General features: G+C 42.1%; 1 protein-coding gene across 21 annotated transcripts in view; it reads right to left on the reverse strand.

The window, feature by feature from the left end:
- CUNH9orf3 (chromosome unknown C9orf3 homolog) overlaps window positions 1-24,533 on the reverse strand; it is a 335,956-nt gene that overhangs the window by 86,518 nt on the left and 224,905 nt on the right. For 20 of the 21 annotated variants that reach the window (XR_003048420.1, XR_003048423.1, XR_001517531.2 and 17 more), the window contains exons 10-11: window positions 23,315-23,358; window positions 13,443-13,503 (exon numbers count right to left, since the gene is read on the reverse strand). Coding sequence is in view for 10 of the 21 variants with exons in the window: in XM_015594789.2 (XP_015450275.1) it covers window positions 13,443-13,503; window positions 23,315-23,358 (105 nt within the window). In the remaining 11 variants the exon portion in view is untranslated. Of the gene's footprint in view, window positions 1-1,350; window positions 1,908-13,442; window positions 13,504-23,314; window positions 23,359-24,533 lie in introns of those variants that run through there. The other variant, XM_025051658.1, reaches the window with a different exon arrangement.

Here is a 24,533-nt window from a genome sequence, read left to right on the forward strand (position 1 = left end):
TCCCGCCACCCCCCACATGTGTAGGTGGGAGAGTAGGAGCCGGGAATGTGAACTTGATCCAGCATTGATCAGCCAAGCAGCAAAACTCTTATTGTTCTTTAGATACCAAACATAACTTCTTTCTACCAGGGATAAACCCAGCCATTCTGCACACAACACACTTTTGTGCTCAGTAGTGTGAGAGATGGAAAAGAACCCAGAACATTAGTGCTTTATTAGACCCAACATAAACACCTTTTAACATGCCAAATTTAAGAATCCCCCCAGTTAATTTACATTCATATCAACATTAGGTATATTAGCTTCTCTTAAACTTAACAATCTTCTGGTCCTTCCTTCCTATTTTTATCATTATGGATTTCAATTTGTAGTGTAAATACTATGGTCTGTTTTAGTGTTGCCTGCTATTTGAGCGTTTCTATTTCACTGCCTTGCTCTTTGAGGTTCCAGGGCATTGGAAATCATGCTATTGTAGAACTAAATGTGCTGCCGTTGTTTTTAAGTGCTGTCCAATGAATGTGACTGACCTATCTCTGCACAAAGCGATGTGTGATGAGAACTCAGACTTAGGCACCCTCTGTCCTTGCCACCTAGAAGCCGTATGACCTTGAGCATGTTACACAACCTCTCTGTGCCTATGAAATGGAGATAATGCTGTCTGCTTCACAGAGCTGTGGTGAGGACGAAAGGAGACAGACAGCACCTGAAGCCAGAGGCACAGCGTACACCAGTAAATGCTCATTCCTTCCAAAACAAAAGCCCAAATGGTATTTTGAACCTAAGTAAACTTTCAAAAGTCTCAAATTACTGGGTTGTGACATCGTAATAAAAAGCCTCACCTGACCACCACATAGACATGATGCTGTTGGATGGAGCCTGCAGAGATATGGCACATCTGAGGCACGGCCAACAAGTGCCCGTCCCCGCCCAAAGGACTGGTAGACACAAGGAAGCAGTTCTCTTTCATGTCTGCCTTATTATAGACTATTCCCTTTCCAGTCCCATTCACTCAAATAAATAAGCCCACTATTGTTACAAAAAGATCATTAAATGAAATTTGACATTTCTACATTGTTCTCTGAAGGTACCAGCATGATTATGCGCTAGATGCAAACACATCTAAACTCCTAATAGTAGCTACATGCATTTAAAACCAATGTTATTTGATAAAATGATAGTTTTTTTTTCATTCTAGATATTCTAATGCATAAAATAATTTACCCAATATATTGGGGGGAAAGGAAGAAGAGGGAAGAATTAAATAAAAAATATAATTTAATAGAGCGATACAACCTGTACATTCTTGGATTGACACATTTACAGCTTAATTCACTAGAAGCATTTTTGCTAAACCCAGACAGACATCCTTCAATTACAAAATCAATGTCATTGATGAAGAAATATAATTTGAGGAGAAGAGATCCATTGAGAACTCAGGAAAAGTCCACTTTGTAATAAATACAACCAAGAAGAGTCAGAGAGCAAATCTTCGCTTGGCCGCACGGAATAATGAAAAGTGAAAAGTGATGCATGCACAAGTGAGAAAAAAGGAAGAGAGCATAGAGACAGAACACTCGGAGAAAAGGATGGAGACCTGGGAGGCGACTTCTCCCCAGGGAAATGGGCCACGGGGATGAAGGCGCTCTCTCCAGTCCGATCCCACTATCACCCATCGCCCTGGAGTCTTAGTCCTCATTTCTAACGTACTGACTCGGGCCTCCCGTCCATGCATTTTAATGCCAATAAAGTTGCTGAAAATAAAGAGGAATTGGATTGTGAAGCTTTTTGGCATAAATAAAGTCATATTGGAAAGTCAGGGCTAATAACAACCAGGATGCCCCTTAACGCTCTTAAGGAAAACCATCTGATCTATGTAGTCCTCAATGCGGTTTGAAATTTCTCTCGACCTACAAAGGAAAATATTTTTAGCATGTAGCACACTTTGTAACAGACATATAAATGCACTGAAAATATAATTTTAGAAAAGCATCTGGGTTTGATCATTTCTTGTTATACCTCACCCCCCAAATAGGTTCTACTTTCTCAATATAAAGAACATGGCACCAGTCTGCTGCAAGCTATGCTGTGACCACTGTAGAGATTTCTCATAAACATTTCATTACTGGCTTGTTTTTATTTTTTAAAGCAGCAAATACTCTAATGATTGAAATATAAAAGCAGCATAAAAAATGAGGTTCTCCTTCTGGAGCATTTGGCCCCCATGTTTTCCCCTCCTTCAAACAGCAACCTAGAACTCACTGGGCTTTTTCCCCCAAGGTCATTTAAGGAACAGACAAAAACAACTACTTATTTTTATGTATCCAAATGGATCCTAGAAATAATAGTTGCCACTATCCAAGGTAAAAGTCACCTGCAGTTCTTATTGATTTGCAGGAATTTCAAGATGTTAACAACCCTAGAGAAATTTTTTTCATCTCCTGCTGGTCAGACAGGTTAATATCTGTGAATAATTGATTTGAATTACAAGCAGGCCTATTCTTCAATGATCAACCAACATAAATACTCTTGCAGATTGATTATTACTTAAGATCTCTCTCAATAATCTCTCAAATAGCAATTTTCCAGTGGGAGAGAAAAGAAACGCACAAACAGGGTTTCTCGTTAGTGTACATTTGTAAAAAACAACTCTAGGTGAAACATATGAAAACTCTCCAATATCACTCCAAACTAAGGGTAAGTTTTCAGTCTGAAGGCAATTCACCAGGTTCTTAAGGAGGAAAGGAAGACACTTAAAGGAAAAGTAAATCCAGACTTCCCTCCTCTCAGAGGTGCTCAGGCACACCTGCAGCTCAGGTCTCAGTGAAGTACCAGGCACAGCATGTAGTGACATAAGGTACAAAGCTGGTCTGGTCTTTACCCTGGCAAGCTCCCCTCACCCCACAAAGAGGCAGTGAGGACTCAGAGATGGCAAGTGGCTCGCCCAAGGCCACACAGCTTAGTGGTATAGGGCTGCCTCCAAAGCTTCATCTACTGTATCAATTCCTCCTTCATCCAATACAACAGGAGTCCCCAACTCCCAGGCCACAGACTGGCATCCATCAGTGGCCCGTTAGGAACCAGGTCGTACAGCAGGAGGTGAGCAGCAGGCCAACAAGCAAAGCTTCATCTGTGTTTGCAGGCACTCCCTAGCACTAGCTTCACCGCCTCAGCTCCACTTCGGATCATAAGGCATTCGATTCTCATAGGAGCACTGGTCCCTGGTGCCAAAAAGGTTGGGGACTGCTGCAATATAGTATTAAGCTATTAAGCTTGCAGAAAAGTACTTCACTACACACTGCCCTGTGAAAACAGCAAAGTGGGTCTAACATAATTGACTCTACTCCACCCAGCCTCCACTCTTGCTCATTAACTTCAAAATCATGCAGCCTTGCATTTTATGCATCAAATTGTTTAGACCCCACTTAGAGTGTGATGGTGGTGCTTATAACTATACAGGACCACTGAACTCCTAAAGGCTCAAGCCAGAGGACTGACCTGGAAAGATGGCGTCTTCTGCTGAGTGAGCTGAACACACTCACTACTGAGTGCCAATAAAGTGTGGACAACAGCCAAACAGAGATACATGTGTGACACGAATGCTGCCCTTTTTAAACATTCATTTGGACTTGGGCAGTTTGACAGTCACTGACTGTTACCCTGACCTGTGACACACTTGCTGGCTGGCTGCCACTGGGCTGTGCCCCTGACACTCTCCTGCTCTGGATCAGCAGAGGGGACAAAAAGAGGGCAAAAGCCAGGGACTCTAGTTGGAGTTTGCTTTCGAAAGCAAACAAGAGGATATGAGAAACATCCTTTAAATGCGTTAGAAGGTACATAGACAACTTTTTTGTTCAACCAATTGCTTTTTCTCCTTTACTGTTTTGGTGATCTGGTATTTATTATCTAATTTAGTTTCCATCTCAAGAGAGAAATAGCTGCATCTCTCCCAAGGTAAAGACCTACACGAATCTCTACACATGCTCACGTTCATTCACACCAAAAAAAATATACCAGCTATTTGATGCAATAAAGCCCAGTGTTTCCTATGCAAAATATTCAGTCAGATACACAGGGCAACCATTTAGAAATACCTAAATGGAAGAAGGACATGTATTCCCATGACACATATTCATGAAAAGCCCTAGAAAGTGAGGTTCACGTTACCGCATGCACAAAGCACTATTTTGTTCATTAAAGAACAGTTTCAGGAAAAAGAGCAGTCATTGATTAGATTAAGAATCATCACTGCGTAGGGCTCTCTGCTGTATTCATTTATTATCTCTTCATAGGGCTTATAAAAACTAAGGCAAGGATGGGACCAAGCTTATTTGGAATAAAAAGAAACTTGCTAAAAACATAAAATGCCTTAGTTGGATGTACTGAAGACCGAGGGTCCTGAATAAAAGCCCCAGCTCTGCTGCTAACTAGGGCGGTGATCTTGGGCAGATGAGTCCACCCCACTCTGTGTTGCAGCTCCCCGACTGCTGAAGGGACAAATTCTTCTCCAAAACTCACTCCTACCTAGGATTCTAAAGCAGACTGAAAGTCGTGCAACACCAGAAAAGACTACTATTTAACTATAAAGCAATACAGGCCATGCCCAAGAAACATTTATCACACAGATATTAAATATATTGTATGCCTATTTTGTATGACACATAATGGCTCTCCATAAAAAAGCAGCCCCATGTTTTAAAAGCAGCCAAGTGTCCCTAATAGCTTTCCTTGTCAAAAGGGGCTCGGGTGGCAGATGTGGCGAAAGTCTCCAAGAGCATCACAGAGGGCCACGTTTGGAGCCACTACCCAAAGCCTGGAGTGCAGACCTGACCACCAGCAGCTGAGCGATGTGTGCCTGCGCCTATGTGCATAGCTCACTGCACTGCTGAGTCCCAGGGTGCCATTCCCCCTAGGTGTGGCAAAAGCATAATGCAGATAGAGAGCAATCTGGCTTTGATGAAGAGTCTACCAGTGTATGTCTTCAGCCTAATAAAAGAGAGAATGGGGGCGGCTCCTCTTAAAAAGTAGAATGAGATGTTTTTTACTGACATAAAGTTTACAGTCCAAAGCTGACATCTGTGTCCTAATTCTTTGAGTTTATGTTGCTCCTTCTTTCTGAAGATCTCTCTACAAAATAGATAAAGCACTGTTACAGCAAGAGCTTATTAAACAGTATAAGCTCTTTACAAGAGCTACAATGTCCTTACTTAAGGGACACTGTGTGGCCGCCATAGTATATATGAACCTGAAAAACAGGTAATGCCCATATGTCTGAACGTGTCCCTCTGAACTTTGCACCTTGAGGACAATCACGCTGGTTTCCTTGCACAATGAGCTGGCCGGCGTGTGACCGAGTGGGGTGCAGCCAGGTCCCTAGCCTGCAAGCACATTGTCTTCTAATGCGCCCAGTCTCCGGCTCTGCCGAGCATGGCAAATACAGGAAGCTGACCACTACGTCTCCCCCCAGGTCCCAACTCCGAGCAGAGGCCCTTTGTGCACGCCTTGAACAGAGGTTGGTTTGTAGATGCCCCCAAGGACCATGAGCTCATGGGCAAGGCTTTGTATGCCCACTGCCCAGCACGACTCTGACCATATTGGTTGAACCTCTGAACTAAACCACTAATCCAAATATTTGGTTTCCTCAGGAAGAATATAAAATTGAGGGGCTCTAAAAGTTTAAATTATACTCAGAAAAGGAGGAAACTTCTTTTGACAGAATACTGGTCCCAGCCCTACTTCCGGAGATCCATCTTCAGCAGGTATGGGCTGAATCCAGGATCTGTTATTTTAAACAGGTTTCTGGATGATTCTGATAACCAGATCTTGCCATAACTGGGCTAGGTGGCCCTGAGGGCCTTTAACCCAAGCCTGCAAAGCCATGCTTCTGGAAAGTACCCAGCCTTATCTCTTTATTAAAACCCATGTTTGCATAGGCCACTACCAACTGTCTCCATCGACTGGACTGAGACAAAAACACATTTCAAAGCTGTGGTTCCTGCTTCCTTTTCCTTCTTTCCCACAGGGCAGAACAAGTTCATTCTTTCTGAAATCAGGTTTTGGAACAAAGAGAAAAGAAGGAAGGACACAGAGTTTTCACGTGGGGCACCAAAGGAAAATGTCTCCTGTTTCAATGTGATGCCTTATGCTGTGAAGAAGCCAATACATTTGGACAGTGTCAAACAAGATGCCCCTAATAATACACAACGCCCAGTACAGACCTTCAGTAACCTACATCTCTCTGGGAAGATGGACCATGGACAAAAATGGCAGCAAAATTATTAGGAGCCCAAAAGCACAGCACATTATGACAACTGCTTTTATCAATGTAAAAAAACAACAACAAAATAAACAAAAACAAAACAAAAAACCCGAAACACCAAGAATCTCAAAGCACATATAATTTAAAAATATAATTTCTCTGGAATTTGCAAAACAACTAGTCTCAATTAAATATAGAATTCTTATAGATACCACTGAGATTGAGCATCTTAACGGGCCTTAGAATTATGTTGGTAATACTAAATAATGTGTACTAAAAAGAAGTCTACAAGTTATTCCCCTATTAAACCACCTGGATTTCTCAGTGCTAAGAGTTCCAATGACAGAAAGTCTCTTACGTCAAGTTTCCTCAATTTTGTGACTACAGCAATTAAAAGTTTTCCATCATTTGCTTGTGTGGCCTTTGGCAACTTGCAGGTGTTGGCTTGGAAAGAAGTGACATTTTCCAAGATGACACAATAACCTGCTGTTCTAAATTCTGGGATTCAGGAGTAAGTCTGGGAGCGTGAGTGGATTTCTGTCTATTTCCAGGACACTATATGTGGTCGGCTGTTACCCGCCGTCTCTACCCTTGTTGCTGCTACTGCTGCCTATGATTTTGCCATTTGATGGCTGCTGAGCATTTTCCTGGGCATCTGTGGGCTACTTGTTAGTACCTTGGGAAACAGGTCGCCTCAAAATGAAAATTAAGACCCAAAGCGAGGCTAATTTGTTCCTGCCCTTCTGAGTGCCCTCTGTGAACCAGCTCTCCCATAGATGGATTACGATCATCTGTGCTGTCACAGAAGACTGAAGGGCGTCTATGGATTGGTCAGCTCTTTCTCCATATATCTGACAAAATACAGGTGATTTCAATAATGCCTATAAGGTGAGGGATTTAAGGCATTATGCATTCAGACTTCAATTCAACTAACAGCTTTACAACATCATCATTCAGTAGGAATACATGCAAGCCATATTTATCATTTAAAATTTTCGAGCTGCCATATTAAAAAGTAAAACATAGCAACTAAAATTAATTTTAATAATTCTTTTTATTGGGTATATATACATTGGGTTATGAAGTATCTAAAATATTATTTCAACATGTGAGCAATATTTAAAAAATGATTAATGAGATACTTCTGGTAAAGAACAAAGTAAACTACGGACTATTTTTTTCTTCTTCTTTTTTTGGTACTAACTCTTATAAATCTGATGTGTTTTTACAGTCCAAAATTTGGATGCTGAATTTTAATCAGAAATGCTTGGTCTGTATTCTGATTTCATAAAATTTATGCTGAAAAAGTAGATTCATTCATTCACATACCTAAGTTACTCCAAATAATAACTGGATTATTAGATTTTAAATTTAAATTTAGATTAAATTAAATTAAAAATTCAGCCCTCCAGGTGCACTAGATTATTTTTCAAGTGCTTAACAACGTGTGGCTAGTATCTACTGTACTGGACAGTGAGCCCCTGAGCATCTCTACCAAGTACAGCACAGCAGGTAAGATAAGGATGAGTCAGATAGAAGCTTTGTTTCCAGGGGTGGGGGAGGGGACGTATGAGACAAATATAAATAGCAACAACGTAAGACAAGTTATGATACTTGCTAAATGCAGAGAAAGGAAAGCAGTCCAAGGAAGAGAAAAGGTTATGCACAAAGAAAGGCTAGTGGTAAAGCTCACCAATATTTAGAGACTGGTAATTATGGTACGAGTAGTAGCAAATAAAGTTTAAAAAGGTAGCTTGGGGCAGTTCTGCTGACGGCCTGAAAAAGCAGGCCAAAGTTTGTTCTAAATGTATCGCTAATGGGGAAAGGTTTCTGCTGAGGATGGATCTTAGCTGTGTTTACGACAGGTTCATTTATACTGATGTGGATGATGATGGAAAGGGGGACAGTTTGGTGGCTAAAAGGCCAATTAGCTACTGCACTAGCCCAAGCAAAATATAATAAAAAACGGGGGGAGGTGCTAGGAAGGGAAAGAAAATTTAAAAATTTATAAGTATGTACAAAAGGATATCAGGACCTGGCAATATGGGCAGGGAATCAAAGCAAGGGAGTAGTCAGAGAGTTCTGCAGCAATGAAAATAAGGAAGTACAGAAAAAAAGACTAGATGGGAAAATATATACTTCTTATATATTTGCACATAAAAGTTTTAAAAGAAGACTGGAATATATGTACATATGGGTTGGGGTGGTGAAGACCTTCGGGCAGAGATGAAAAGAAATCAAGATCTGTTTATAGAACTGTCGAATTAGCAGAATGGGCATCTTTCTTATAAATAATGTTTGCTATTCCAACAGCCAGGGTCTGAGTAAATTAAATTATGGTACTATTCATTAGGAAGCTATGCAGCTGTTAAAAATTATTGCTCTTGAATTATATCAAGGGATATGGAAAACGGCTTCTTTTTTCTTTGTGTTTTGCTTTCATTTATTTTTTGAAGAAGAGCACTAATTCAGAAAGCTTAGAAGTTCCTGAATCACTCCGGTTTTATGTCTAGCCCTCTGGAGCACATACAGGGTTAGAGAGGCACAGGGACTTAGTTACCAAACACCCATTAACTGTAATGGAAATCACATAGCAAAGTCCCCACATGGCACACTGAATATTCACCTCTTACTGTTCTTTTAATGCATGTTTTCTTGGGTGAATATATATTATAGACTATTAGATGTAAGATTCCTTTTTATACAGACTAAATATGGTGATTTATAATTTCCTACTTCTAAAATTGGCTAGGTACTAAATATAATGTTAATTCTTCAACTAGTTAGCATTTTGGGTAATCAGGCAAATATAATAACCATCATAATTGAGAGCACAATAGAATAAAATCCATTTTTTTTATATAATAATTATGATAACCAAAGTAGAAGAAACTGATTTTTTTGAGAAATATAAAAGCCTAACAGTTGCCTTTTTTTTGTTGTTAAATTTGCTGGAAGTCACACAGCTGGTAAAGAACAAAGTAAACTACGGACTATTTTTTTATTCTCATCCCCCCACCCCTCTTCCCTTTGGTAATCATCAGTTTGTTCTCTATGAGTCTGTTTCTGTTTTGTTCTGTTTATTCATTTGTTTTGTTTTTTAGATTCCGCATATAAGTGAAATCATATGGTATTTGTCTTTCTCTGACTTATTTCACTTAGTATAATACCCTCTAGGTCCATCCATGTTGTCCCAAGTGGCAAGATTTCATTCTTTTTTTATGGTTGAGTGACATTCTATTGTACATAATATATCGCAACTTCTTTATCCACTTGTCTAAAGATGGACACTTAGGATGCTTCCATATCTTGGCTATTGTAAATAATGCTGCAATGAACATAGTGGTACATATATCTCTTAAAACTAGTGTTTATGTTTTCTTTGGATAAATATCCAGAAGTGGAATTGCTAGATCATATGGCAGCTTTATTTTTAATTTTTTGAGGAATCTCTGTACTGTTTTCTATAGTGGCCGCACAATCCCATCGGAAGTGTACCAGGGTTCCCTTCTTTCCACATCCTCTCCAGCACTTGTTATTTGTTGATATATTGATGATAGTCATTCTGACGGGTGGGAGGTGACATCTCATTGTGATTTTTTTGCATTTCTCTAATGGTTTATGATGTTGAGCCCTTTGTATGTCTATTGGCCATCTGCATGTCCTCTTTGGAGAAATGTCTATTCAGGTCCTCTGCCTATTATATTTTTAAATAGGATTTTTTTTTTTTTTGGTGTTAAGTTGTATGAGTTCTTTATATATTTTGGACATTAACCCCTTATTGGATGTATCATTAGCAAATATCTTCTCCCATTCAGTGGGCTGTCTTTTCCTTTTGTTGATGGTTTCCTTTGATGTGCAAAAACTCTTTAATTTGATGTAGTCTCATTTGTTTATTTTTTCTTTTGTTGCCCTTGCCTGAGGAGACATATCCAATAAGATATTGCTAAGAGCAATGCCAGACTTTACTGCCTGTTTTCTTCTAGGAGTTCCATGGTTTCAGGCCTTACATTTAACTCTTTAATCCATTCTGAGTTTATATTTGTATATGGTGTAAGAAGGTGGTCCAATTTCTTTTTCTTTCTTTCTTTCTTTTTTTTTTTTTTTTTTGCATGTATCTGTCTAGTTTTCCCAACACCACTTGCTTAGGATATATTTTTAAATGAAGGCTTTAAGTTTGGATAATAAAATTCCAGTTTTGTTTAAAAGGAATATGCACCTACTTGCTATACAGCACAGAAAATGTATGGAAGGAAGAATACCAAACTGTTAACAGGCACGGATTATCTCTAGCGGGGTAAGATTGAAGAGTGCAAGGGCTTTGTTTTATATTTTGCTATTGCTTGAACTTGCTATAGAGAACATATTATTTTTAAAAAGGGAGACAAAGAAAAAGGTAAACTATATATTCATACAGAAAAATGACTGAAAGGATTTATTTCAAAAATTATCTTTGGGTTATTTTTATTATAAACTTTTTAATATTCTAAAACATGTAATTCTTCTATAATCAAAAAAAGTCTTAAAGGAAATAATCTATAATGCCAATGCTCTGATCCATTTTAAATCTGTTTGCAATGCCAAAGGTTATAGAGGGTTGGGTGTTCTTTGGATCTCTTTTATTTTACTTCTTTGGGGGTTCATGCTTACTTTTATTGCTGCTGAAGCTATTTCTACATTTTAAAAAATGATTTCCATTCAATGTGGCCAAAAAGGAAAATCGAGGCCAACCATAAGGCAAGCCTTCCTGAGAGAAGACAAAAAGCTTCTGTAACCTGTGGAATGAAAACTTCACCGGTAGAACGTGACTCTTTTGTCATAAATGACTTCAATCAATTGCTGGTGGACAGAAATTTTTAACGAGAACAAAGAGCACTGGAGTGATTTCAGTGCTCTGGTTGTCAATCCAGGCCAAGCACACTAGTAACTTTATATTATAATGATGGAGACAAAGAACAAGGTGTCTCATTCACTGCCAGGCTCCTGCAACCACAGGGTCCCAGCCCTTGCAGAACCTTGGAATTTGCAAGGAGCGTGAAAAGGCTGCAAGCAGGTAAATCATCATCAACCATATAAATAATGGCAGAAAAGGGTAAAGAGATGAAAAGATGCCATCTGATCATTCACCAATGAAAAGATATGCACTAAATCAGGGTCTTTTCTGTCTGAGGCTGTTGTTTTTACCCAACAGTTAAGCATCCAAGGAAATACCAGTTGAGTCTTAAAGACAATTTATAGCTGGGTTGGCCTCGTTGCACCTGGCTGTGTTTTGACAGCAGGTTTCGTCAGTTTATAGCAGAGATTCTTGTCTACACTCTAAGCTGTCACTAATGCAACTAGACCTTTGGAAGAAACATTCCGCTCAGAGGCAAATCTCTCCCCTCCACATTCTCCTCCCCCTTTTAATGAAAAGCAAAAGCCTCCTCCTGGTGGCAAAGCCTCCTCCTCTTCGGGGGAAATTATGAGCCTCCTGGGAGTGAGAGGGTCAGCCCCAGTGCTATAGCCGAGTGGGGTGCGCCCGCTTCTGGGCATGGATTAAGGACTCTTTCTGTTCTCTTCCCTCGGGGCAAACTGCCGAACACAGCGGCCTTGTTGTTTGGAGCCAGGAAATTCGGGATTCTGCTCTCTGAGCTCCCAGCTCTTCCCAGCCCAGGCCACCATAAGAATGTCTAGGAGCCATGCTACAGCCTGGCCCAGTAAACACCACGCAGATGGCTTCAGAGGATGCCCCCGCCCCCATCGAAAACAAGGGCAAGGCTTGCCTCTTTAGGATCAGACGGACTGAAACGTTGTTTCCCCAAGATTTTTGTACTTAGCAAGCAGCCTGGTTTGGAAGCCACCATCTTAGAAAGCACGGGAGCTCATTATAATACATATGAGTTGAAAGCACTGCCTTCCCAGACCAGGTGCTGCCTTACCAACCCTTGCTTTGTTTGGCCTTTTTAGGGCTCAGGATTTTATTCTTTTTTTTTTTTTTTTTCCTCTCCAAGAAGAACTGGGCCAAACAAGTAACTTGTAACAGGTGACACACAGTCCTGAACCAAAGTCTTTCTTAGGAATGAGTCATGGTGGCTGGTGGCCGACATTGTCCTGTGTAGAACAGGACAAAGATTTGAGGAGGGGGATGAAAAGGTAATGGAGAACAGCCCCTCCTGTTTCTTAATTTCATGGTTCACAGACATTCATTGACATTTAGACACTCCCAAGGGGAAGCTCATGTAACCAGCCATGAAACCAGAAACGAGCAGGCTAACAAGGCTGCTTGCCTGGGTACAGGGCAGTTTCTCACCGCTGTGGAAGTCCACTCAGACAGGGGGGCCTACTATGATGGGTCTGCAGCCACACTGGGAGCAGCCCCAACTAGAAAAGCTCCAGGCCTGCAGGGTCCTTTGACCAGCCCCATTCAGGATGCCACCCTGGGACTTCCCAGGGCCCAGGCTCTAGAGAGGGATAGCACCCAGGTTGGTGAGGGGCCAGGGATACCCTCCAGGATTCAGGAAGTATAGGCAAGGGGTGTAGGGAGGTAGAGAGGAGAGAAGACTCCAAGCCAGGTAATTCTCACAGACACAGAGCCGGAGCCCGCGGGCTGGCTGGGAACTGTCTCCTGCAGCACTGCCCGGGGGCTGAAAGGAAGGGGGAAAGCAAAACCAGCAGTAGGGAAGGTCCTAGTCCTTAAGACAGAAATGAATCTAGAAAGCTCATTCATATGAGAAACCAGCCTGAGGCAGGGATACAGAACTCAAGGGGGAAGTTGAGGGGCAGCAGCACCAGGAAATGATAAGAGAAACCATGAGCGGGCCAGGTCAGTGGAAAGCTATAGGCAGCCAGCTCACTGGCTGCATCCAAAGAGTAGAGCTGGAGGCCAGCTACAAACCCACTGGCGGCACTGAACTGTGGCCTGGTAATGCCACCCAAAATATACACCACATTTCGCAAGAGCTCATTTACACACAGTTCAGGGGAGAGCAGCATGTCCACCTATGACATGAGGTCACTTGAGGCAGAGGCCCGAGGCAGGCTGAGAAGGGGTGGCAGACCATCATTTCCCTGACTTAGGAATACTCCAACTCAGAAAGATGATTACTTTTATATTTATAAATATATAAATAAATCATTGTCATGACTAATACACTAAGTGGCAAACTTTTCTCCATTGCCTCCCTTGTAGCAGTAATCTGGAGCTCACCTGTGGTATTCCGGAACTCTCAAGCCAGTCTCGAAAGATGCTTTCAACAGACAACTCAAGCCTTTAAAAATAAAACAAGAACAACAAGGATTAAAAGTTATAGAGCATGATGACACAGAATGGTCTCTAACTATTCGGGCACATCATAGCATTGATCTTCTGGAGAAGTATCTGTTCTCTGGAGAAAGAGCACCACTGTCACAGGTTAAAGTGTGGAAGGGGACCTGGTCATACTCAGTACAGCTTATCTTCAGTCAGTAGGATGAAATCTAAAGCTCAGAGGCAGACCATGATAGGTGCCTTTCCTGCCCTGTGAGGGACTTTTTGGCTGGGAGCCAATTTGGGGAGGCTAGGTCATGTTCATAAGACACATCAGGCTTGACGGCTTCCTGAGATGGTGCAGCAAAGTGAAACCTGAACATTACAACACTTAGTGCATCCAAATGAAATTCGAACTTCATAGTGACGATGAGCTATGACAAGTAAAAACGATACAAATCACTCTTGGAGAGAAGCTCGGAAGCATGGAACATGTGAGGCTTCTATGGCCTCTGCTTTCAAGCCGGCCCACATTCTGCTTTATTTGAAATATTATAATTGCTTGTTACGTCTGGTCCAAAGTCAGCTGAAATAATTTTGGTTTCGTGCCCTGTTGATTTGAATTCTCCTTAGATGTACTAAGTATCCAGTGTATTTAGGGTCAATGGCCTTTAGGTTGTGTCTTCCTGAAGTTTAAAGCAATTCCTCACTCAATTCTGGATAACTCCCACTCATGCCCAGTCTCTCCACTTACAGAGGCCTTCCTTGAGGTTGTGTCATATCCACCATGCTCCCTGTCCTCCATGCCATGGCATCCATCATGGTTTCTGACTGTGATTTTTTTGGTTACTTGACTTTTAACTGTCTCCTCATTGGATCGAAGCTCTCTGAGATCAGGGTCCACCCCTGTCTTACTCACTTCATAACCCAGCACCTGAAACAGTTCTTGGTATAAAATGGGATCCCAATGGATCTTCTTATTTGAATGAATGAAAACACATTTTCCTGTTAACGCAACAAAAATTATTCCTTTTTAAGACGATAATCACCTTTCCCAGTAAGATATTCCCAAGTTGTTAAAATGTGTATCTTTTCCATTTTCTATTTTACATAGTACATTTTCTATGTATAATATTCTCTCCTTCCCTTCCTTTTGGAATTGTAAAAGAAGTTGTGGAAAGATGGGCCTTGTTTGCATTTGTTAAGGTGCAGGACCAGTGCTCGCCTCGCCTTGCTAGGTACAGGGAAAAAGGGAGGCAGGGAGCTGGCCTAGGTGGGGACTGGAAGGAGGGGACTGACTGGTACTTTCTCTTCTTTTTCTTCCCCAGGGAGAAGCATGTCACTGGTACATTTTATCCTCCCTGGCCAGGGCAAAAGCAAAGGCTGCTGAAAGAAGTGACCATTGCTATTTCAAAACAGAAATAATACACAGAGAGAAAGAGAGACTATGCAAGGAAAATGATTTGTATTCATGTTCAAGATGATGCCCATCTGTGAGACAACAGGCTAAAAAGAGAGGCAGAAGTGAATCTTGGGAAGATGGTGACCTCCCTCCCGAGGCCGCTGGTCCAGGTTCCCAGACTCAATGATGGTACTGGATATGCCTCATATAAAAGGCCGGGTCCTACCATCCCTGGGCCTTTCCCCATTACTTTTTTGTTATCATTTAACAGTGTCAAACTCAATGCGAACGGCCAAGTCCTCTCTGTAAGTTATGAGAGTATGAGGTGTGTGTGTGCACTCATGTGCCTGTGAGAGTGTGTGCACACACAGGTGGCAGGGGTGGGCATAGGGGTGACTGGACAAGAAGAGGCAGCTCTCAGGGCACCTTACATTGAGATCATTGATTCTTTCTTGGACTTGATTTATTTGGTTGGCTGCAGGAGGAGGGGAGCTGGAAATAGCCTTAAAGGCTGGCATAACTGCTCTGCCAGGAGAAGGAAAGTCAGACTGAAGGGGACACTTAGATAAAGTGTCCAAAGAGACATGAAGTTGTTTTTTTGTGGCAAGTATAGGCTGGAAAGTAAGATAAATGTTATAATTTTCGTTGAGGACGAGATGCTCAATGAAGGCCTAGTCTTATTTGAAATGAATGCAGATCATCCCCCACCTTCTCTGGCATGTGTGTGGGGGCGGTGCAGTCATTTGTTGGGGTCAAGTTCCCGCTGGAGGGCTTGAGCAGCTGTGGAGGTCCTGCAGGCGCTCTATATTGTGTGCCCTGATTTAGAGACAAGGCCCATTTTCTTTCCTATCCTTCCTTCACTGGTGCTTCTCTTTAAGTGACCCCTTTGTTTACTTCCTTTCCGGCCAGAGAGGGACACTCCTGTGTCCGGGGCCCTGGGGTCAAAAGCTCCAGTCACCTGTCCTTCAAAGGATACTCAGGAAAGCTGTAGCAAGAGGAGGCTGACTCTGACCTCAGCTCTACTGTGCTGTAGCATTACAGGAAAATGGCATTCTTAAACCTTCCTCGACTTAAGAGGAAGATTTTAGAAAGAATTTAGAAAAGAACAGGAGAGATGATCAAAGACGTAAGCACACTGGATCCAAGAGGGAGGTCAAGGGAACTGGGATTAAATATCCTGAAGCAGAGAAGTCTGGAGAGTGACTTCATAGCCATTTCCGAGTGATTTTACAAAAGATGGTGAACAGCTGTTGTGCATCCCCATGAAAGAGTGCGTAAGAGGACATGGACATAAATTTCCTTTGGGGAATTTTAGCTGGAAGACCCCTCTGTAGGAGTGGCATGGGGAGGAATTGGGGAGGTGAGTGCTGGAATATTACTGAGTGAGATCCAAGTCTTCACCGGAGCCTTCTCTGTGTGGCAAACATTCGGTGGATACCTACCGGGTACAAGGCTCTGTGAGAGGCTGAGATGGGAAACCCCAGGGCCACGCTGTCTGACAGGGACATAGGAGGACACGAGTCAGAATGCTGCCTGCGCTTGACTCTATGTGTGTCCAAGGGGCTCTCACTGCTTCAGGTGGGACGCCAGGAAGGAGGACAACAGGAGGGGCATTAGGGGAGTCTTCGTAAAGGAGGCAGGCTTGAACTGTCATGGAGGAAGGCTGTGTTGTCCCAAACGATGGGGCAAGACCAGTAGAAATGGAATGCAAGCATAGGCAGGGTAAGGAGAGCAGAGGCAGGAGCTCAGAGCCATGGTCAGCTAGGCTGGCACACAGAATGAGATGAGAAAGGAAATGGGTTGTCCTGTGAGGACCCCAAGGTCCTGCCAAGAAGCTTTGGCTACATCAAGGAAACTCTGAAGCAAAGCTATAGAATGGCATGAACAGAATGGAGCCAAGGAAGAATAACTAAGAGAAAAGAAACTGGAGGCAGGGAGACCAAGCGAGGGGCTATGAATGTGTTCAAGTAATAGGTGATGAGAGGAGGCCTAAATGGAGGTGGATGCAGGGTTTGAAAGTGGAGGGCAATCCTGGGTGAGTCCTGTTGGAGGGGTGAGAGACGGTGTGTGGATAACGAGCCCATCGCTCTCTGCAGGACAACCTTCCATAGAACGTATATGCTCATGTACAGTCTACAACCTAGACAGGCCAACTGTGAGGATTATTTCATTAGCAAGTATTAAGACAAATTTTGCTTTGCCATGTTTCGTATTTGCACACATAATTACTACTATATAGTGGCACTAAAAACAGAACAAACAAAACTCCTCTATCCGCCACCAAGTAAAGGTTTAAAAGTACCTGTTGCTTACTGAACACCTACTACGTACCATACACTACAAACAAAATCTCATTTAAATGTTACAATATCTATGCAAGACTAACGTTATTATCCCCAACTGAGTGATGCACAAATAAAGGTTCCGGGAGGTTAGGGGACTTATCCAAGGCTACACAATTGGTATTCAAAACTAAACTATGTTGTCTGGCTGCAAAGCTCCCTCTTTTCTTTCTGTGCCAAATTCAAGTGTCACGATACATAGCTTTGTGATTCATGGTGCAGACAAGCCTGCTCCAAGCAACGCTGACTCCTCCTTCTTGCTAACATCTTCTCCTGCAAAATATGGCCTGGTCCCTGCTGTGGTTGCCCTGTTCCTCTACCCTTGGACTGGAGTTCTGAAGAGATGGGGAGACCCTTGGGAGGGGCGAAAGTGTGAGGGCAGGAGAGTTCATCATTCAGCTGCATCCAGAAGCAAAAGACACTCCCCCTTGAGGGAAGAGAACATGTGTTTTCAGATCACTTTCCTTTGGAAAGGTTCAAAGCATCTTATAACCATTATCACTTCATTTCTCCTAATATCCTTGTGAAGTGGGTGTCAATTGTTATCGGGCTTCTTAGCAGATGGAAAAACTTGCAGCATAAGAAGACTGGCCAACGTCAACCAAGACAAAGGGCTGAAGACAAGACGGAGTTTCTGGACTCCTGGTATCGGTGCAGACATTGCACTGCACCTACGCCTGTCTGTGGATTGCTCACGTGACACAAGGTGTTAAACTCTGAGAAGAAGATGAAAGCATTAACTCCAGCTGCTAAAAAATTGCTTTAGGATACTATAAGTGGCCTTACTACCAAGGAAATTATGAGAGACTGTGCAAAAATGCTTAATTTTCAAGGAAGAAAACTGTATGTTTTAGGGAAAAAAGATAACGCGTATGTAGTTTTTGCTTTTTGGTCGTAACTATTGAGATGACAGTATGAGTAAATTTTTAGGTCTGAACGTGGCTATACAGCAGTGGTAAAAGCGAAAGTTGACTTTTTTTCAAATCAAGACACTCAGGGTCCAAGCCAATGGGGACCATTTCCCCTTGAGATCATGTGGCTTAAATCATCATGACAGACAAGCAGACACACTTCCACCTCCCTGGGACCCAGGACTTATAGGAAATTACTCTTCTGCATATCTGATCACTATGAAAATTGATTTTCTACAGCCGGTTAAAAGTGCACAGACTGCGGATGCATACCCTCCAAAGACTGGTGCCCATGAGTGGCACTTCTGCCTCTTGCCTGAAGCCCTGGGGTCTCTAGTCAAACTTTTGGCTAGAGAGTTCCCTTGCTGGACTCCTACATCCTGTAAGACAATAACTCTGTGTTTTAGAAGTCCCTCTCTAGTCCCTGTGGGCTACAAACGTGGCCACACATAGTTAATGCAGCAGGAGAGAGAATATGCTGGATGCCCTGGCAAGATGCTGGTTAGAAGCCAAGAAAGTGATCAATTGCTCCTCTCTTCGTGATGTTAAAGTGCATAGAAATAGACCCAGGCTTGTGTGAAAATGGCGTTGCACATGCCGTGCCGCTCATTCGGTTGATCCTTGAGGGTGGAGTGACGAGGATGGGGAGCTGAGTATCGGCCATGTCTGCTACTTGCGTCTATCACCTGGTCGCTAATCAGGAGAAATGTCTTTATCTTTCCCTGAGTCGCATCTTCGGCCCCTTGAGATTCTAAAGATGACATTCTATCCATGCCTCTAGAGGCGAGCACATGGCCTAGCAACAACCACAGGAGCTAAAGGATAGATGGGAGCGCGGGTACTAAATGGAGGCAAGCTCTGGGAACTTCAGTGCTCAGGTCTGAAATGGAAAATGCTCTTGTCCTGGAGTGCAACTCACCTTCTGTGTGGGTTTTAAATGTTAGTAATTTATGTTTTTAAGTGTCCTCTCTACACGTGGATACAAATAGTGTATATCTCAACGCTTTGCACACGGTTATTTATTTTACTAATCAAAAAAAGTTATTTGTGCTTGGGTAAATAATGAAGGTTGCCAATGTAACATTTATAAACGAGTACTCCCTAGCTCCGCAGGGGTGGAAAAGTATGGAATTAAAACCAGCATAGGAACACATACATACAAACACAAGAAGTGGTGAGCAAAGGAAGAACTGGTAGCTGTTGATACTGTTGGAATATCAGGTGGCAGGTACATTGGTTAAGGTACTCCCTAAAGCACTCTTTTGTCAGGGCAGGCCGGCATCCGGGATTTGTCTGGATTTCTTTCTAAGCACTTCTAGCTTTTCCTTCCCTTGGTCTCATAAAACGTCAGCTTTTAAACGGAACCTCTCTCTGAAGATGTCTAAAACACAATTCCTCATCTTCGCACTTCCATTTTCAAATACTTCCCCTCCCACTCACTTCCTCTGTGCCACACTGATTCCCAAGACAAAACAGCTGCCCCTGTACTTATAGCTCATCTTCAGAGTATGACTGAGTGGCCAAGAAGGGAAGGTCGGGCTCTTGCTGGATTCCTCCATTCGACTCCCACAACCCATCAACCAAGTCTTATCTGTGGCACCTCTCTGCAATATCTCTCAGATCTGCTCATTACTCTCAAACCCTACGGCCACCACCACCATCCCCACCACGGTTCCAGCTCTTCATCTCTTGAGTGAACTGCTGTATTGATTTCTAATTGGTCTCCTGACTTCTAGTTCTCCCTGCCCCCATCTACCTTCCACATTACCATTTATCTTTCCAGTCTGCCGATGGCACTCCCTACTTAAAACCTTCAGTGGTACCTCTTTGCCTGAAGGCTGGAGGTACACCTTCCGCTGTGTACCCAGGACTGCGAAGCTACCCAAAACACTTCCTGCACTGGGTCATAACGATCTGTTTCATGTACGTTTTCAGCAGTAGACTCGGAGGTCCCCGAGAGCTAGGCATGAAATTTATTCCTTTCTGTTCCCTAGTGCAGGTTACCGGGCCACACAGCAAGAGGCAAGCAAGCAAAGCTTCATCTGTATTTGCAGCTGCTCCCCAGTGCTAGCATCACCATCTCAGCTCCACCTCAGATCATCAGGCATTAGATTCTCCTAGGAGCACTGGTCTCTGGTGCCAAAAAGGTTGGGGACTGCTGCTCTAGTGTCTAGCCTAGAGCCTGGTATGGGAGGTGCTCAACAGAGAATGTTAAATTAATCGAAGCAAGAGAACAGGCAAAGGCAGTATGACACAGAGAGTACAGGCCCCTGAATACTGACTGGATGGTCTAATCTGAAAAACCTTGCCCTATTCAGAACAGCTCACGTGCCTAACAGATGTGCCTGAGGATCATTTTGCAATAGGGCCAAAGATTAGAGGCTCCGGGGATAGGTGTGGGGCCTTTGGAGATCTAGATAAAATTGGTACAATATGCCGCATAGGTAAATGGATAAACAGTCTGTTTCGATAGCTGAATTAGATTCTGAGTTTAGTTAGCAGGAAAGAAGATGTTTGAGTTTCAAAAAATATTCCAGTATACTTGCTGAAAGAGTTTACTGTGGGAATGAAACTGCCTTAACTTTTAAGGAGAAATTTTAAAAGAAACTCAAACTTGTTAGCCAAAACATGATCCTGAGAGAGGGAACCTCTCAAAGGGAGAAGGTTGGTGGTCGTTGGCCACCATTAAACAGAAATGCTGCTCTTAACTTCCACAATCACAATAAAAGTCTCTTTGTGGCCCACAGTGTGTCACCTCAATAAATATTCACAATGATAAAATCCAGGTCCCCCAGAGCCGGAGGGCTTGGGGCCATCAAATGAACTCCATAGCCTTATTAGGAAGAAGATAAAAAGAAAGAAGACTTCCCAAACTACAAACTCAATTAGTTCCTTCCATGAAAATTACTGTATCTGTGCCCTAAGAAGTTATTCTGAAAGAACGCATAGTCATTACTCAGAAACAGCCCTTGGTATCAGGAGATAATATACCATTTCTACTAATTTTCTTTTCTTCTTTTTTTCCCCCCTGCACTAGTTCCTAAGGAAATACCTTCATTCTATCAGAGGACCTGAAAAGTTATACCAGGGCACGTACAAAAGAAAAGAGATTTAAAAAATACTGCTAGTAAACGATTGTTCTTAACCTTAGGAATAATGACCACATCAGATGTGATTTTTTCATAAAGAAAACCTGTATTTCTGCTAAAAAGAAAAATTGGTAAACCTGAAACATTTCAGACCTTTTAAAACAAGCCACACTTCCTTCAAGCAGCCTCCTGAAAAAGCTAATTATCTTGGCCAATGACTACAGCCCCATGCAATCTCCTTGGATAGGGCTTCCTTCAGCATCCAAAGGCATGAACAAGGTAGAAATCAAGGAAATTCTCAAATAATATGGCTATGTTAATTCTGTATAATGCACTGGTTTGCTCACGCGCGCTCTCTCTCTCTCTCTGTGTTTCCATCTGATTAAAAAAAAAAAAAAAAAAAAAAAAAAAGAAGCAGCAGCAGCTTAACCATAACACTCCCAACCACTGAAGCAAGAATTAGAGGTAGAAGGTGGAAGGTGGAAGATGGGAAGTTTAAACAAAAAAGGCCAAGCAAAAATCTAATGCTTAGAAAAAAATCTCCACATCTTCATGGCCCCTGGATCCTCCCCTGAATATCATGTCACCTCCTGGTAGCATAAGCCCTGACATCTTACCCTTAAAAACCCCAAATTTGGCTGCCTATAAGACAGGCTCATCGACATGGGCATGTCCAGCCTTGTATGGCTCTAAGTTGATTGTGTGAAATAATTCATTTCCACATTTGAAAATCTGTTCCGAGCATAAAAACATGGCTAAAACTGTGGGCTAGAAAGGAGAGTAGTATCGGCTCTTCTTCAAAGAAATGTTTAATTTCTCAAGATGCCCCCTTTAATGTTTGAATACCAACTCTGCTATTAGAAATTATGTTTCAGAGTGTTCACTTTTAGCACCTAAATTAAGATAGAAAATGAGAAGGGAAGGGTTAGAATGAATCTAATCTAAACTTTGATGTCGGTCTTAAACCTTCTCCATGAATCCCTTTAGGTGGTCAGCCAGAATAAAAATGGGCACCTTCAAGGAAGAGACTCTCCTTCTTTCCAGGGCAGCGAGCTCACGTTGCGAAGAGCATGAATGAGGGCCCGGCAGACTGCGTTACAATCTGCGCTAGCTCCCTTGCTAACTAAGGGATCTTGGAAAGTTACTTAACCTCTGGGAGCCTCAGTTTCCTCATCTGGAACACTGTGGATAAGAGGAGAGGTTGCAGAGACACGCTGCCTGGGAGCAAATCCCAGCTCTGCCACATATAGCTGTAAGAACCCCGGCTGCTCACTCAGCACCTCGGTACCTCAGTCCTCCTACTGGTAAAACAGGGATGGAAACACAATGCACTAGTGTCATCTGGAGGATTTACTGAGTACCTGTATATAGTAACCTCTCCAGAGTGTTGGCTTGTAATAATCATGAAGGAAGAGGGGGAGGGGGAGAAGTGCTGTAGAAGATCCAATGATCTACTGTACACAGATCCTGTAAATGCGCCTGATACACAGAAGATGATTATTATTATAACTGTGTCAATCATTAAATGAGCACCGACTTTTCATATACATTAGCTCCTCCAGTCCTCTGTGAAACCGTGCCAGAGTGTGTGGACAACTGAAATTTTGAGGGATGAAGTGACCTGCTCCAAATGTTACAGTTGGGAAGGGGCAGAACTGGGGATAGAACCTCGAAGAACCTGACTTCAAATCCCAGGCTCTTATTACTACACCACATTTTTACCTTCAATTAAATAGTTTCCTTATGTTAAGGCATGTTAACCAGAGCCACCCTAACTTTTAGAACTTTCTTCTCCATTCTTTTCCACAGCAGCCAAGGTCGCAGAGTGTCTGTCCTTGGCTCGCCTCATATACCACTTTGGGGGCTCCTGATTCTGGGGCTCCCCACTGTGCCTGCTGGCTTCCAATATACATGTGGGCCCATTTCTAAGTTTGGTTGATGGCACTAGGACTCCTGCTGACTGGTCTAGGTCCCCACCGCTATTGAGAGGAAGATTGAACTTTCTCAGTTATAACGAGCCAAACAATGGTGGGGTCATTTTTAACATTAAAAGTAAAACTGGGCTCTTAATTCCTAAATTGATCCTTACCTTTTTTCTTCTGGGATGTTCTCCAACAGCATTTGAAGGAAATCCTGGCATAAGAAAAAAGCAAACCATTAAAGATGTCTATCAGTGAATAACTTCCAGGAGTCGTGCCAGAGACTGAGAGTTCCCAGCTGCTGACAGCTCACCTGCTAGAGAAGCTAGGCCGATGCTGAATCATTAGACTATACAGTCAATTTATTAATTTATCAGGGCTTCGAGCCAACCAGTTAAAGAGATTTGTTTTGTAAAAACCACAAACAAATTGAAAAATGTAATGTTTGTTATTTTGACCTAACCCAATAGTTTATTTCATTTTGCATTTAACTATTTTCAAAAGGCTGTCTCTCTCTACTTAACTACGTTCTCATGTTCATGAACTTTCCCTAGAGATCTTGTTACAAACTGAACAATTTCAGCTCTAAAAGGCTAATGACTAACCAGACAGTTAATATCCCAGTGGAGGAACAAAGATGTCACAATTCCAGAAATGGTTCGCAGTCCCTGTCTCCATCTGCAGCCTCTTCTAGTGCCACTGAGCAACTCCTCAATTGTTTGACTTTTAGAATGTTTCAATAATAGATTTTCTAAACCTGAAGGAATGATTTAACACACACATCTATTGTTTCCTTTACTTTGAAAAATTTCAAATACATTCAAAAGTAGACAAAAGAGTATAATTATCCTTCATGTACCCACCAACCCACAGCCAATCTGCCCCATCTATCTGCCTCCTGTGTTATTTAGAATGAATCCGAAACTACATAATTCCATCAATCAATGTTTCAGAAAATCTCTAAAACATAAAGACTCTTAAAACATAACCACAATACCATAGGCGTAAAAAAACTTCACATATAAATGTTCAAAATCACTTTTATATTTAATTTGCACTTTGAATATTGTGACCAATCTTTCCAGTCCATCTAATTCTGGAATCCTGATTTGGTCTCAACTAGTTTGTCAGATAAAATAAAGGACGTCCAGTTAAATTGGGGGCTTACTTACACTAAAAAACTATTTGTTGTTTATCTGAAATTCAAATTTAACTGGAAGTTGTACATTTTTATTTGCTAAATTAGTGTTAACCCTCTAACATATGAAGGTTTGATAAATATATATTTTGGAAAAATACAGAACATGAAACAAACAAGAACAATATTTAATTTTCTCGGGATCTATTTGAAGTTTTTCTTTTAATAAACTGAAAATCTTTTTTTTTTTT

Source organism: Pteropus alecto, unplaced genomic scaffold (assembly GCF_000325575.1).
Source record: "Pteropus alecto unplaced genomic scaffold, ASM32557v1 scaffold138, whole genome shotgun sequence".
Taxonomy (NCBI): domain Eukaryota; kingdom Metazoa; phylum Chordata; class Mammalia; order Chiroptera; family Pteropodidae; genus Pteropus; species Pteropus alecto.